At 39.1% G+C, this 14,448-nt stretch overlaps 1 protein-coding gene across 1 annotated transcript; it reads left to right on the forward strand.

The window, feature by feature from the left end:
- The first annotated feature begins 11,673 nt into the window (after window positions 1–11,673).
- On the forward strand, window positions 11,674–12,503 carry LOC108471555 (uncharacterized). The gene is made up of 2 exons (XM_017773155.1): window positions 11,674–11,827; window positions 11,935–12,503. The coding sequence occupies exons 1-2, from the start codon at window positions 11,674–11,676 to the stop codon at window positions 12,501–12,503; spliced, it is 723 nt and encodes a 240-aa protein (XP_017628644.1).
- Window positions 12,504–14,448: the final 1,945 nt, after the last annotated feature.

The following is a 14,448-nucleotide window of genomic DNA, read 5'->3' on the forward strand; positions in this document are numbered from 1 at the left end:
GCGGTTACTACCGACGGTTTGTAAAAGGATTCTCGATGATAGCCACACCCATGACGGCCCCGCTTGAAAGATGTCAAGTTTGAATGGACGGAAAAGTGTCGAAAAGTTTTGACCAATTGAAAACTCATTTGACGGAAGCTCCAAAGACTAGTACGCCCGAATCGGCAAAGAGTTTGTCATCTATAGTGACGCCTCCCTACTTGGGTTAGGTTGCGTATTGATGCAAGAAGGTCGAGTTGTGGCCTATCGTCGAGACAATTAAAGCCACATGAGAAGAATTATCCGACCCATGATCTCGAATTGGTCGCCATCGTATTCGCCTTAAAGATATGGCGACATTACTTATTTGGTGAGAAGTGCCATGTGTATTCGGATCACAAAAGTCTCAAATATTTGATGACTCAAAGAGACTTAAATCTGCGACAAAGACGTTGGCTCGAGCTGTTAAAGGATTATGAGCTGGTCATTGACTATCACCCGGAAAGGCTAATGTGGTTGCGGATGCCTTAAGCCGAAATCACTTGTTTGCTTTACTGACGATGAATGTACACTTGTCTATCCTACCCGACAATGTGTTAGTAGCGAATTAAAGGCCAAACCATTGTTGACTCATCAAATTCGTGAAGCTCAGAAAATTGATGAGGAGTTGCGTGCAAAACGGGCTGAGTGTGTTCTGAACAAGGAATCGGAGTTTCAAATTGATGATGACGATTGTTTGAGGTTCAGAAGTCGTTTGTGTGTTCCAAAGAATTCGGAACTTATTTCGATAATTCGAACGAAGCTCATTGTAGCCGAATGGCAATCCACAGGAAGTACGAAGATGTACAATGAGTTGAAACGTCGGTTTTGGTGGCATGGTATGAAGCGAGACATCTCCGACTTTGTTGCAAGATGTTTAATATGTCAACAAGTGAAAGCGGAGCATCAAGTGCCTTGAGGTTACTTCACCGATCACGATACCCGAGTGGAAATGGGATCGAGTCACAATGGACTTTGTGTCCGGACCGCCGTTGTCAACAAGTAAGAAGGATGCAATTTGGGTTATTATTGATAGGTGACTAAGTCGGCTCACTTTATCCTGTGCGTATGGATTTTTCATTGGATAAACTAGCTGAATTGTACGTTTCTCATTGTGAGGTTACACGGGTACCGATTTACATTGTGTCGGATAGAGATCCGAGGTTCACCTCGCGATTTTGGAAGAAATTACAAGAAGCATTGGGCACCAAGTTGCATTTCAAGACCGCCTTTCACCCCAAACCGATGGTCAATCCGGCGTATAATTGAGATACTTGAGGATATGTTGAGATGTTGCATCCTCGAGTTCGGTGGTTCATGGGAACGGTACCTACCTTTGATTGAATTCGCTTACAACAATAGTTTTCAATCAAGTATTAAGATGGCGCCTTACGAGGCTTTGTATGCGGCGTAAATGCCGTACACCATTGTTTTGGACCGAGCTCGGTGAGAACAAAATTTTTGGAGTGGATTTGATTAAAGATGCTGAACGAAAGTAAAAGTAATCCGTGAAAATCGAAGATAGCCTCCGATCGTCGTAAATCGTATGCGGATTTGAAACGAAAGGACATTGAGTATCGGTGGGAGATAAAGTGTTTCTTAAAGTTTCGCCGTGGAAAAAGATACTCAGATTCGGCCGTAAGGGCAAGTTGAGCCGAGATTCATTGGGCCGTCATGAAATCTCCGAACGAGTTGGCCCGATTCGTATCGTTTGATCTTGCCCCCGAACTTGAAAAGATTCACAACGTCTTCCATGTTTCAATGCTTGACGTTATAGATCTGATCCGTCGCACGTAATTAGTCCATCAGAGGTTGAAATTCAAGCCGATATGAGTTATGAAGAAGAACCGATTCGTATCCTAGCTCGTGAAATGAAAGAGTTGCGAAACAAAAGGGTTCCGCTAGTGAAAGTGTTATGGCTCAAACACGGATAGAAGAAGCTACTTGGGAACCCGAGAACTCTATGAAAGAGCAATATCCAAACCTATTTACGGTAAGATTTTCGGGACGAAAATTTCTAAAGTGGGGAGAGTTGTGACCTTTAAACGACCCTAGTCGAAATGTGGTTTCGGGACCACAAAACCAAGGCATAAAAATAATTTAATATTTATTTTATTGCCTATAATGTGTGTTAACTCATGTGTGATATTTTTTATGCTTTGATTTAGAATTATAGATGTGAATTTCACTAGAAAGGACCTAGTAATAAACTTTGAAAGTATGAGGGGAAATGTGTGATGACTAATTAAAGGATGCATGCAAAACAATGGACTTGCATGTCAAATTCCCCCATAGCTAGTGGCCGGCCATGACAAGGATTTATGGGCAAAAATCATGTCATGAAACATGTTTGGTAAATGGGTTATGATGGAAAGAATAAAATAAGGGGTATGGAATAAACAATTAATGTTAGTAGATGAGAAACAAAAAAAAAAGTGTCCATCTTCCTCCATAGCTTGGCGAATGTCCTAAAGAAAGAAAGAAAAAATTTTGTTCATCTCTTTTCACTCTCTTGTTGGCCAAAATACTAAGGATAAGGAAGGAGTTTTGCTTCATACTTGGTTTGGAAGAGGATTAGGAAGAGGTTGGCTAAACTTGCATCAAGATTAAGGTATGTTTGAGGTTCATGCATGTTTTTAGTTGCTAGCTTAATGTTCTTGTTAGCCCATGGTTCAAATCCTTGTTATGTCATGGGAATGAAATTCGCCAAAGTGAATGTGGTGTTAATGCCATTGCATGTTAAATAACAAGCTTGAAAGTGATACATGTGATGGAGGATTGAAGATTCTTAGATTTTCTTTTAGCATTTTTTTTTGAATGAGATACTAAGTTCTTTGTTTCACCATGACCAAATTGAAATGGTGTGGTGTTGTGGTATTCGCCATGATATATCCATAAGTATAATTCATGCATGTTGCATGGTGAGTAAGATTTAAGCTTTGGAAATGTGTATATATTTGGATATAAGCCACTTGAGAATTCGCCCTTGCACCTACATGAATATATGTTTGCACATGATGGATTGGTATGACATATATACTAATTCAAAGTGTATATTTGCTTGTGATGATGTGTTGATTATGAAGTAAATAAGAGATGTGCAATGAATTACGATATGTAATGTGTTAGTAGTAAAATGTATGCTGTTTTTTTTAGTGGTATTAAGTGTATATTCGCCACATGAGGGTAATTAGTGTGCATGCATTCGGTTTGAGGCAAGCATATTGATGCCTATTCTTGGCTTAGAAAATTGACTAAGAGGAATATTAACTAATGTGTTGAGTTCGATTTATGATTTCGTACATATGCAACTTTGATGCCTAATGTATATAAGGGCCAAGTACTTTGAACTTCACGTTGATGTTTGAATGTATTGAATTGCTTGTTGTGATGTAAAATGTGCATGACCATTGTGTATTTGAGCTAAAGGATGGCCATATGACCATTTACACTCCTTGTCATATTCGGCCATAAGCTATCATGATGAGATTTTAATAAGTTAAATTTGTGTGAATTAGCTCAAGAGCAAAGGGGAGCTAAATCCGATAAAGGGAAGGAAAAAGTAGTTGAATAGCCAGTCGAAATCGCTCGACAACATCCGAGGTAAGTCTTGAGTGATGACCCTACTTGAATTATATCAAAATTATGCTCCTTGTTTGTGTGGCCATTGAGCCGAAATAGTAAAGGTTGATAAATATTTTGTGTTAGAGCTTTAGTAACGAAAATGAACTATGGACGTGTCTTGAATATTGATATATGTGTAAGTGAACATTGGAAATATATCCGGGCTAAGACCCGAAGGCATTCGTGCGAAGTTGATATATCCGGCTAAGACCAAGGCATTCGTGCGAGTTGATATATCCGGGCTAAGACCGAAGGCATTCGTGCGAGTTGATATATCCGGCTAAGGCGAAGGCCTTTGTGCAAGTCACCAAATCCGGGTTATGACCAAGGCAATCGTCTGAAGTCGCTATATCCGGTTAAATCCGAAAGTATGTGATTCGAAGTGAGCAATCTTGCTGTGAAAATTGCAGCTTATACACTTGTGAAAATTCCAGCAATGAGGTATGTTTGTATGTGCTTGTACTAATTGAATTCTTACAAGTAAGTATCGCTAAGTTGATAACGAGCTACCGGCCTTGGGCTAAGTTGTTCTTTTGTGTATGAACATAAGGGTCGGTGATGTGAAATAAGTATGAGTATGGGAATGTGAATTAGTAAAGTGGTTTAATTAGCCATGTGAATAAAATACCTTAGTCAAAGCTGATTTCATTGCTTGAGACTTACTAAGCATTAAAATGCTTACCCGTTGCTTTGGCTCTCTGTTTTATAGGTTTCGCTCGTTAGCTATCGGATTCGGGATCAAAGAAGTCGAAGTCATCCACACTATCGAAGCCCCATTTTGGTACAAATTTTGGTTGAACTTTGAAATGGCATGTATAGGACCATCCTTTGTTGAAGGTCATGTACCTTCCGGTTTGTGTAAACTTGGATAGCCATGCGAAAATGGCTTATATCGTTTTAGCATAGAACTATAATCGTTTGTATGTTGACCCTTATGAGGTATGGAATTATTTGGAAACGATTAGCCATTGGAATGGTTAATCATGATCACGCTTTGTGCTATGTATGTAAAAGGGCCAATTGAATCATGGAAAGTATGAAATAGGTAAAGCCTACTAAAGGCAGATGCTGACAGCAGCAGTGACGTGGATGTGAAAAATCACTAAAAATAGTAGGAATGGTATTAAATAGCAAATAAATTATGTAAGTGTACCTTGATGAATCTACTTTCATATGGAAGAAACGAAATGGTCATATGAGTTATAAGTTAACAGATTTTAAAGTTCTTGTGAAATAGGGCCAGAACGGTTTCTGGATCCCCTGTTCCAACTTTGGAAAATCATTGTAAATTAACCAGAGATAATTAGGAGTCATTCCATATATGTGTAGATTCCTCTCTGAGTCTAGTTTCTATAGAAACAAACGGCATCAGTATTGAAGCCCTGTACAGGGAGATATCCAATTCGTAACGCACAAAGGTCAGTGTAGTCGATCCCTACAACAGGCGAGACTTTAACTAATAAACTGTACTAATTGGCTCGACCAAAAATTCTAGAAAAAAATATGTAGATGGACATATGAGTCTAGTTTCAGGAAAAATTTACGGAACTGATTTTCGAGTTGTAAAACTCAAGTTATGAATTTTGGAGCGACTAGTACTCAGATTGGCAGCTTGTCTGAAAATTGTCAATAAGTGGGTTGAAGTCTGTTAACACCTTGCGTTCGACTCCGGCGACGGTCTCGGGTTCGGGGTGTTACAAATTATCCATCTAGCCAACACATGAACCATATTGAACTTGCCAAAACATAAGGCATTATATACATCACATATCACTTACCAAAATCATAAATTAAGCCAACTCAAATGGCTAAATACACACCCGCATTTACAAGCTGAATCTCATGGCTGATATCATAACTCAAAACATATCATCATATTACTAGCCTATACATGCCATATACCATATTTACAAAGCATCCAAAAGTACCAACAAATAGTCGATAGTGTGATGACGGTTACTGATAATCCCCGATGTCCAAGCTAGCTTTGATAATCTATAAAACAAGGAAAAAACACACAAAGTAAGCTTTAAAAGCTTAGTAAGCCATATGCAAATAAATTTACCATATGATTCAACACCATTTCCATCAAATAGGCAAAATATGAATAAGCACATATAAGTTCACAAACCTTTCCCAATGTGTACATATTCAATATCACATGTAAATTCATCAAATACTTCCCTTTTCAATACTCAAATGAATCTTGTACGTACCTGAGTCACTTAACTCGTTCACACATTCTTTCTCGACTTGACTTTACCAGTTAAACCCTTCGAAATCATTAAGGATACTCAAAAATCCTATATAGCTCATACAATGCTATATCCCAGATATGGTCTTACATGTTATCACATATCGATGCCAATGTCCTAGACATGGTCTTACACGAAATCATATAACGATGCCAATGTCTCAAACATGATCTTACATGTAATCACAATACAATGCCAATGTCCCAGACATGGTCTTACATGTAATCACATCTCGATAATCCTAATGTCATGACATTTGTATGCTATACTATTCCTAAGGTTCGTTTGAGACTTCCGGATATCATTATTTCGTCAATTCTTGCTCGTATTTTCTCTTTCAACATTCATAGTAATTCAATGACAAATAAACATTTATAAATCAATTTAAAGACATTTATTTACGTATGAACTTACCTTGTAGTCGAAATAGAGGGACGAGATCAACTATTCGATAACCTTTGATTTTTTCCGATCTAAATTCGATTTCTTTCGTTCTTAATCTATATACATTCAAAATTTACTCATTTATTCATCAAATCCTTCAATTTAGTCCACAAACACATATATAGGAATTTTTACACTTTAGCCCCTAAAGTTCAACATTTTTACAATTTAGTCCCTATTTCACAATTACACAAAATTCACACAATTCAACAAGACCAATGCTTGGCCAAATTACCATAGTGCCCTTAGTAGCCCATATTTTTCATTTATTTACACATTTAACCACTCAATTTCACAATTTCACAATTAAATCCCTATTTGACTTTTTTTTGTCAAAAATCACTTTTCAAAACATTAAAATATATCATTAAGCTTTCATATTTCACCATCAATCATTCAAAAGATCAAGATTTCATCAATGGAAATTCAAAAAATCACTGAAAAACTCAAAAATTAGGGCACGAGCTAGCTAGTACTCAAAGTAACGATCACAAAAACATAGAAATCATCAAAAACAGATCAGAAACCGTACCTTAATCAAGCTTAATATGTGCCGAAACCTAAAACACCATCAATGGATTTCTTCTCCCCTAATATTTGGCCAAGATGAAATAAAGATGGACAAAAATTAAATTTTTTTATTAATAATAACTTTATTTACCAAATACCAAAATTAACCTTAATGAAACCATTATAAATTCACCTAATATATACCCATTTATGTCATTTTCCACTATCAATAGTCTAATAACATCATAAGGACCTTTCATTTAATAAACCATAGCAATTAAGCACTTTAAACAAGTAGAATGCAACTTTTGCATTTTACGCGATTTAGTCTTTTTTCTCAAATTGAACAGTTAAACGATAAAGTTAGCTCACGAAATTTTCACATGTACATGCTGTCATGCTATAAACACATAAAATAATATTAAAATAATTTTCTAACCTCAGATTTATAGTTCTAAAACCACTCTTTCGATTTAGCTAAAATTGGGCTGTTACAGTGCCCGTGTAACTCACTGACTTGGGTCACACGGCCAAGCCACACGCTCGTGTGCTAGGTCATGTAAATTTCAAAATTAAACCTTTAAAAACCTACAGGCGACACATGGCCATGTGTCACACACGACTAAGACACACGCCCCTGTCTTAGGTTGTGTAGATAAGAAATTGGCCAAAATCAAGCCATTTCCTTCACCCACCCCATCCATTCACCTAAACACAATTTGCACATGTGACCAAGGCATCAAAGCATATCCAAACATGCATAAAATGACGAATTCAAATGATCAAATTCCATTCAACCAATATGTCATATAGGCACTTGAAATGCAAACATACAAATTTACTTAAACATATACATGGACTTTGTAATGGCCCAAAAATCCTTAATATTTATTTTCATATGTTTGTGTTACATAAATATCTGTCTGCTTCAGTGGTTAAGTGTCCTGGGAAGAGTTTGAGAAGTCCTAACTTTAAACCTTGGTTTGCGTCAAAGATTTATTTTAAATGAATAAACCCCTATTTCTAGTAAGTATGTTTAAAAATAAGTATGGGTATAATATGTCAGAATGGGCTTGCTGGTCTAGGGGATGAGTGACGTGTTATTGTTACCTGAAGTTTGAAGCTCGAGTCTTAGCATGCGCAATGAAGTGTTTTATTTTGCTGCTAGGGCCATGGGGCTGTTTGAGTTTAACCAAACTACTGAAGAGTTTTGGTGGAATTTTAATTTAGTGGTTGAGGGAGAAGTGGACGATTTTGAGGGATTTGGGGAGGAAATTGTGGGAGTTTGAGGATAGTGGAAGAGTTGGTACCGAACTTGAACTGTTGTTTCTCAAGTTGTCAGTTTTTGGATGGTACTTTCTCCCCATTTCTATTTTTGTCGACTTTTTGCACTTCTTGGAGGCCGAACACTCTTTCCTCCACACTCACAGTTCTTTCAGTTTTGGAAATTTTCTCTCATTTCTTCTTGTTTGCTTTCCTACCGATTTTGCACCCTTTATTTCTTGCCTGCCGACTTCCTTTCTTGTAGCCAAAACCTACCTCTTCTCGCTGTTCTCTTTTTGTTCTTCGACCAATCAGTTTTAATGCGTAATGGTTGTTTTCTTACTTTCGCTCTCTCTATTATAGTAGTTATTTCACCAAACATCTCCCTTTTGCTACCGATTTTGCTACCTACAATCATTATTTTTGGGTTCTTTCATTCTTGGGGATTAAGTTACCAATTATTGCTAGGGGCACGGTTGTTCTATCTTTTGTCTCTATTGTATCGTGTGCTTTTAGCCTTCATTTTAGGTGTAGGCTGATATTTTCTTTCCCCTATACTTGGATTTGCGCTTTTGGTAAGTGTAATATTCATTTTTTCAAACTGTTTGTGTCAATAATGGTTAATAGGATTCGGTTGTAAAGCAGGTAATCACTAAGAGTCTTTTACAGCGGCTTAAGTGGGCAAAGCCTCAGTTGTTCAATCAAGGCAAGTGACAATCGATCTTTTAGATAAGTGTTATAAGAGGGGTCATTTTAATCTTATTGTTAAGTGATTAATGGTGTGTTATGATTGAATATAGGTTGGAGTGCTCAAGAACGGTGTGCGCACTTTTCGTAACCAGGTGTGTATAAACACAACCTCATAAACTAAAATCGACAAAAAGCCAAAATTGTGAACTGTCGACGCCACGCAGGCGTGTGGTTGCTCTTGTGGTAAGTCATATGTTTGAACACGAGCGTGTGATCGATGAGGTAGGCCATGTACAATTCATAAGTCAGACCAAATAGGGCCGAGTGGGCCCCATGAGTGTGTGGGGCCCACACGAGTTAACCATACGAGCATGTGGAATTATTGGACTGGGTTGTGTGATCCACACGGCTAAGGCCATTTTTGGGCCTGGTGGGCCACATGAGCGTGTGGGCCTATCTGGGCAAATGACATGGGCTTATGGGCTCATTATCACTGTTAAACTGCTAAGGTTGCACAGGTCGCCTGAGACGACTATGAACCTACTGTAGGGTCGGCAAGTGTACTTAGGCCCTGGATTCATTAAATTGACTGTTATACCCTTACATGATATAGACATTTGTATGACTGTCTATGAGGCATGATGCTAAAACTGTTCTGAATGCATGTATAATACTATGATTGGGCATGACATGTTATATATTGCACTGCATTGGGTTGGGGATTATATTATGCGGAGGAAGTACACTGATAGGCCTCGAGCTTGATTTTCTGGCATTTCAGATGTATATTACTGTATAGTGCCACATTCGGTACTACTTGGAGTGAGGGGTTGCGTAGGTTGATTATATCCCCACATGGAGTGTAGGGTTGGACGGAGATGGTATGTAGAGGCTAGTTGCGTATGAATCTTGTGATTACATATATGTGACTATTACCATACTGGGATGGGCTAAGGCCCAAACTGGATCGATACTATTACTGAAAAAGGGCTTATGCCTAGACTGTGATTATTCGTATTCTATCTATTTTTGTGCATGGGGAACACCCACTGAGTTTTGTAAACTCACCCCATTATGTTTCACTTTGCAGGAAATCCCCAAACCTAGGTGGATCAGTGTAGCGAGGGACTCAAAGGTGGCCACAGAACTGTATTTTTTTTGTACTTGGTTACGATTATAAGTATTATTAGTTGGGACATTTTTATTGTAATAAGGGTTTTCAAAAGTTACAAATGTCTTCTTTCAAAACATTCACCACGACGTAAATCGTGTTAAAAAACTTCTGCTAATTATAATGACTTGTAAATAAATGGTTAATGTTTTAAAAATAAATAACTTGATTCATGGACAATATAAGATAACAAAAACAGCTTAACAACGACTTAGATTTCGAAAGCACTTTCATGTGACATCGCCAGATTCGGTCATAATGTTTGGACCGAGTTTTGAGTGTTACATTTAGTGGTATCAGAGCCTAGTTGCAAAACTCGACTGGCAAATTAGGTTTTAAAACTGAAATTTTAAAGAATTATTTTCAAATGATTTGAAATGATTTGAAATGTTTTACTGAATATGTGGTACATTGAGTCTCCGGCGTTGATCCTGTAAGTTTTCTGTAACTTTATGCATTTTGATTAAAATGCTATAGATAGTAAATACTGAGCCTAATATAGATAGCATACAGTAATGAAAATACTTTAGTAGTGTACACTGACATAATAGTAAAACTATAGTGAGAATGCGATCTAGAAGATGAACTTTGAATTATTGACACTGTTTCTATAAAATATTTGTAATAAACATTGGAACTATAAATTGATGCATAAAATTGTTAATACAGATAAAATACAATACGATAATAAGCACTAGAGGTGCTTAAGGACTGGGTACAAGAGGCCGCAGTGGGGGCCGTAGAGGTGCTCGAGCTAGGTATTCCTCATCTGGCCACATGCCTAATGTAGAAACTAAAGAGGCACCGACTTCACCTGTGACTGAGACTGGGTCTCATGATTGTGTGGCTGGGGATGACGCATTGTCCCAAGCCATGTTACAAATTCTGGAGAGGGTCGCTGTGCCTAATACTGGTGTTGTAGGCTAAGGGTCGGTTACAAAACGACTCCGATCTAATGGAGCTGAGATTTTCAGGGGTATTGCTGGAGTTGCCCCTAATGTGGTTGAGTATTGGATTGAGGCCACAGAAAGAATCATGGATGACCTCGACTGCACCTCTGAGTAGAAACTAAAAGGTGTAGTGTTACTGTTGAGAGATGAGGCTTACAAGTGGTGGCTTACGGTTAAAGAGGGCACTCAGCCTGATTAACTATCCTGAGAGTTTTTCAAGGCTACTTTTCAGGGAAAGTATGTAGGTGCTAGTTATGTGGATGCCCAGAGGAGAGAGTTTTTGAATCTGACATGGGGGGATAGATCTGTGGCCGAATATGAGGCTGAATTTTTACGACTAAGCCGCTATACGCGTGGGATGGTGGCAACTGAGTACGAGTGATGTGTTCATTTCGAGGATGGTCTCAAGGATAGTTTACGAATTCTGATAGCTCCACAGAGGGAGCGAGATTTTGCTGTATTAGTTGAAAAGGCGAAGATCACCGAGGAGGTGAAGCGCACTGAGCGTCTGAATCGTGAGAAGGAGAGAGGTAGGAACAAGAGGGATTCGGAGCACTCGAATTTCTTTCTGAGGCCTAAGAAAAAGGCCAGAGTTGATGGGTCAGTCAGAGTTAGGGCCTCTGTAGTTGCTACTGGATCGCATCCCTATGCTGATTGTGAGTGATGCTATCAGGACGAGTGCTAGAAACGGACTGAGGCATGTTTGAGGTGTGATTCATTGGAGCACCATATAAGAGAATGTCTACAGATGCGTGATCAGATTCAAGCTACAAGTTTGGGTACTACAAAGCTGTCGAGGGGTGTTCAGCAGCCACTGAGTGGCCGTGGTCAGGATAGAGGTGGTAATAGTTTGAACCGGGGTCAGAAAGCACAGGGCAAGGTGCTGGGCATACTGAAGCGAGGCAGCCAGCTCTAGTTTATGTTGCACGTTGCCGAGAGGATGGAGATGCTCTGGATGTTATCGTGGGTACGTTCTTTATCTATGATGTACCTTATATTACACTGATAGATATAGGATCTACTCACTCCTATATAGCTTGTACTGTGTCTGAGACTCTGGGTGCCTTGGTTAAGAGCACTACGAGTGAGGTTACTGTACTGAGTCCATTGGGGCAGTCGATAAGGGTAAATAAACTGTTCAGAGATATTCCTTTGGAGGTTCAAGGGGTTATCTTTTTGGAAGATTTGATGGAACTTCCTTTTGGAGAATTTGATTTAATACTGGGAATAGACTGGCTGGTTAAACATCGAGTGAGCTTGGATTGTGCTACTAAAAGGATGGTACTGAGAACTGTGGAGGAAAATGAGGTAATTGTAGTTGGGGAACGTCAGAACTACTTCTCGAATGTGATTTCTACATTAAGGGCCGAGAAGTTGGTTCGTAAGAGATGTGAGGCATACCTGGCCTATATTAGTGTTTTAGATTATGGGGTTTCTTCTATTAAAGATATCAGAAAGGTTAAAGACTTTCCGAATGTCTTTCTTGATGAGCTACCTAGGTTACTTTCAAATCGTGAAGTTAAGTTTGGGATTAAGCTCCTGCCTAGTATAGCTCCAGTGTCTATTGCCCCTTATTGAATGGCACCAAAAGAGCTTGTGGAGCTTAAAGCTCAGATTCAAGAGTTGTTATATCGTGTGTTCATCCGCCCTAGTGTGTCCCCAAGGGGAGCACCAGTTTTGTTTATGAAAAAGAAAGATAGATCTATGCATATGTGCATCGACTGCTGGCAATTGAATTAATTGACTGTTAAGAATAAGTACCCCCTACCGAGGATAAATGATCTGTTCGACCAATTTCAAAGAGCTTCGATTTTCTCTAAGATTGATCTCTGATTAGGGTACCGTCAATTGAGGGTCAAAGAGATTGATGTATACAAGACAACGTTTAGGACTCATTATGGTCATTACGAGTTCCTAGTGATGCCATTTAGATTGATGAATACACAAGTAGCTTTTATGGATCTGATGAACTGAGTGTTCCAGCCCTATCAGGATCTATTCGTAGTGGTTTTTATTGACGATATCTTGGTGTATTCAAGGACTAAGGATGAACATGATGAACATCTTTGAGCGGTTCTGCAGATTCTGAAGGAGAAACAACTGTATACCAAGTTCAGTAAATGTGAGTTCTGGTTACTAGAGGTAACATTTCTAGGCCATGTGGTATCTGCTGAAGGGCCTAAGACTGTATCTGAGATCCGTAGTTTTCTGGGACTGGCAGGGTATTATTGATGATTTATAGAAGGGTTTTCACTAATTGCAGCACCTTTGACTAAGCTGTTACGTAAAGGTGTGCCATATAACTAGACTGATGCACAACAAGAGAGCTTTGAGAAGCTCAAGAAGGTACTGACTGAGGCCCCTATCTTGATACAGCCAGAGTCAGGGAAAGAGTTCACTGTTTACAGCGATACATCACATGTTGGGATGTGTGTTGATGCAAGAGGGTAAGGTGGTAGCATATGCGTCTCATTAGCTTAAAACTCATGAGGCGAATTATCCGACGCACGACTTGGAGTTGGCCACAGTAGTATTGGCACTGAAACTTTGAGGGCATTAGCTGTACGATGAAAAGTGTACCATTTACACTGATCACAAGAGCCTCAAATATCTCCTCACTCAAAAGGAGCTAAATCTTAGGCAGCGTAGATGGATTGAGCTGCTTAAAGACTATGACTTTACAATTGAATACCACCCTGGTAAGGCCGATGTGGTGGCCAAAGCACTGAGCTGCAAGGCTATGATTGATTTGAGGGTGATGTTTGCTAGTCTCAGTTTATTTGATGATGGTAGTTTGTTGGCTGAACTTCAGGTTAAACTGACGTGGATTAAGCAGATTAAGGGTAAATAGTTTGAGGATGAGTCACTGGGTCTTCGTTTTTGATAGGTTAAGGGTGGGGATACTATGGATTTTGGACTGAATAGCGAAGGGGTTCTCTGTTTTTGTGGGAGAATCTGTGTACCAAAGGATACCGATTTTAGGTAGTCTATACTGTGAGAGGCACATAGCAACCCTTATGCTATGCATCCTGGAGGAAATAAGATGTACTGAGACCTTCGTGAGTTATATTGGTGGATAGGTCTTAAGCGTGAAGTTACCAACTTCATCGGTCTATGTCTGACTTGCTAGCAGGTTAAGGCTAAACATCAGTTACCTTCAGGGTTGCTTCTGCAAGTTAAAATTCCACTTTGGAAGTGGGAGAGAGTGACTATGGACTTCGTTAGTAGGCTGCCCCTTACGCCTACTAAGAAGGATTCAGTATGGGTCATCGTGGATCGCTTGACCAAATCTGCCCATTTCATACCAATTCGTATTGACTACTCTTTGTAGAAGCTGGCTAAATTGTATGTGTCTGAGATAGTGAGACTGCATAGGGTACTGGTTTCGATAATATCACATAGGATCCTCGCTTCATGTCTCAGTTCTAAAAGAAGTTACATGAATCTCTGGGTACAGGATTAGACTTCAGTATTGCGTTCCATCCTCAGACAGATGGTCAGTCAAAGAGGGTGATTCAGATAC

Source organism: Gossypium arboreum, chromosome 11 (genome assembly GCF_025698485.1).
Source record: "Gossypium arboreum isolate Shixiya-1 chromosome 11, ASM2569848v2, whole genome shotgun sequence".
Taxonomy (NCBI): Eukaryota; Viridiplantae; Streptophyta; class Magnoliopsida; order Malvales; family Malvaceae; genus Gossypium; species Gossypium arboreum.

Bases quoted from the DNA above. Each gene is read 5' to 3' on its own strand.
- LOC108471555 (XM_017773155.1), top strand. From the start codon at position 11,674: ATGCGTGATCAGATTCAAGCTACAAGTTTGGGTACTACAAAGCTGTCG. The intron at 11,828-11,934 runs GCAGCCAGCTCT...TTACACTGATAG, and splicing joins GCTGGGCATACTGAAGCGAG to ATATAGGATCTACTCACTCC.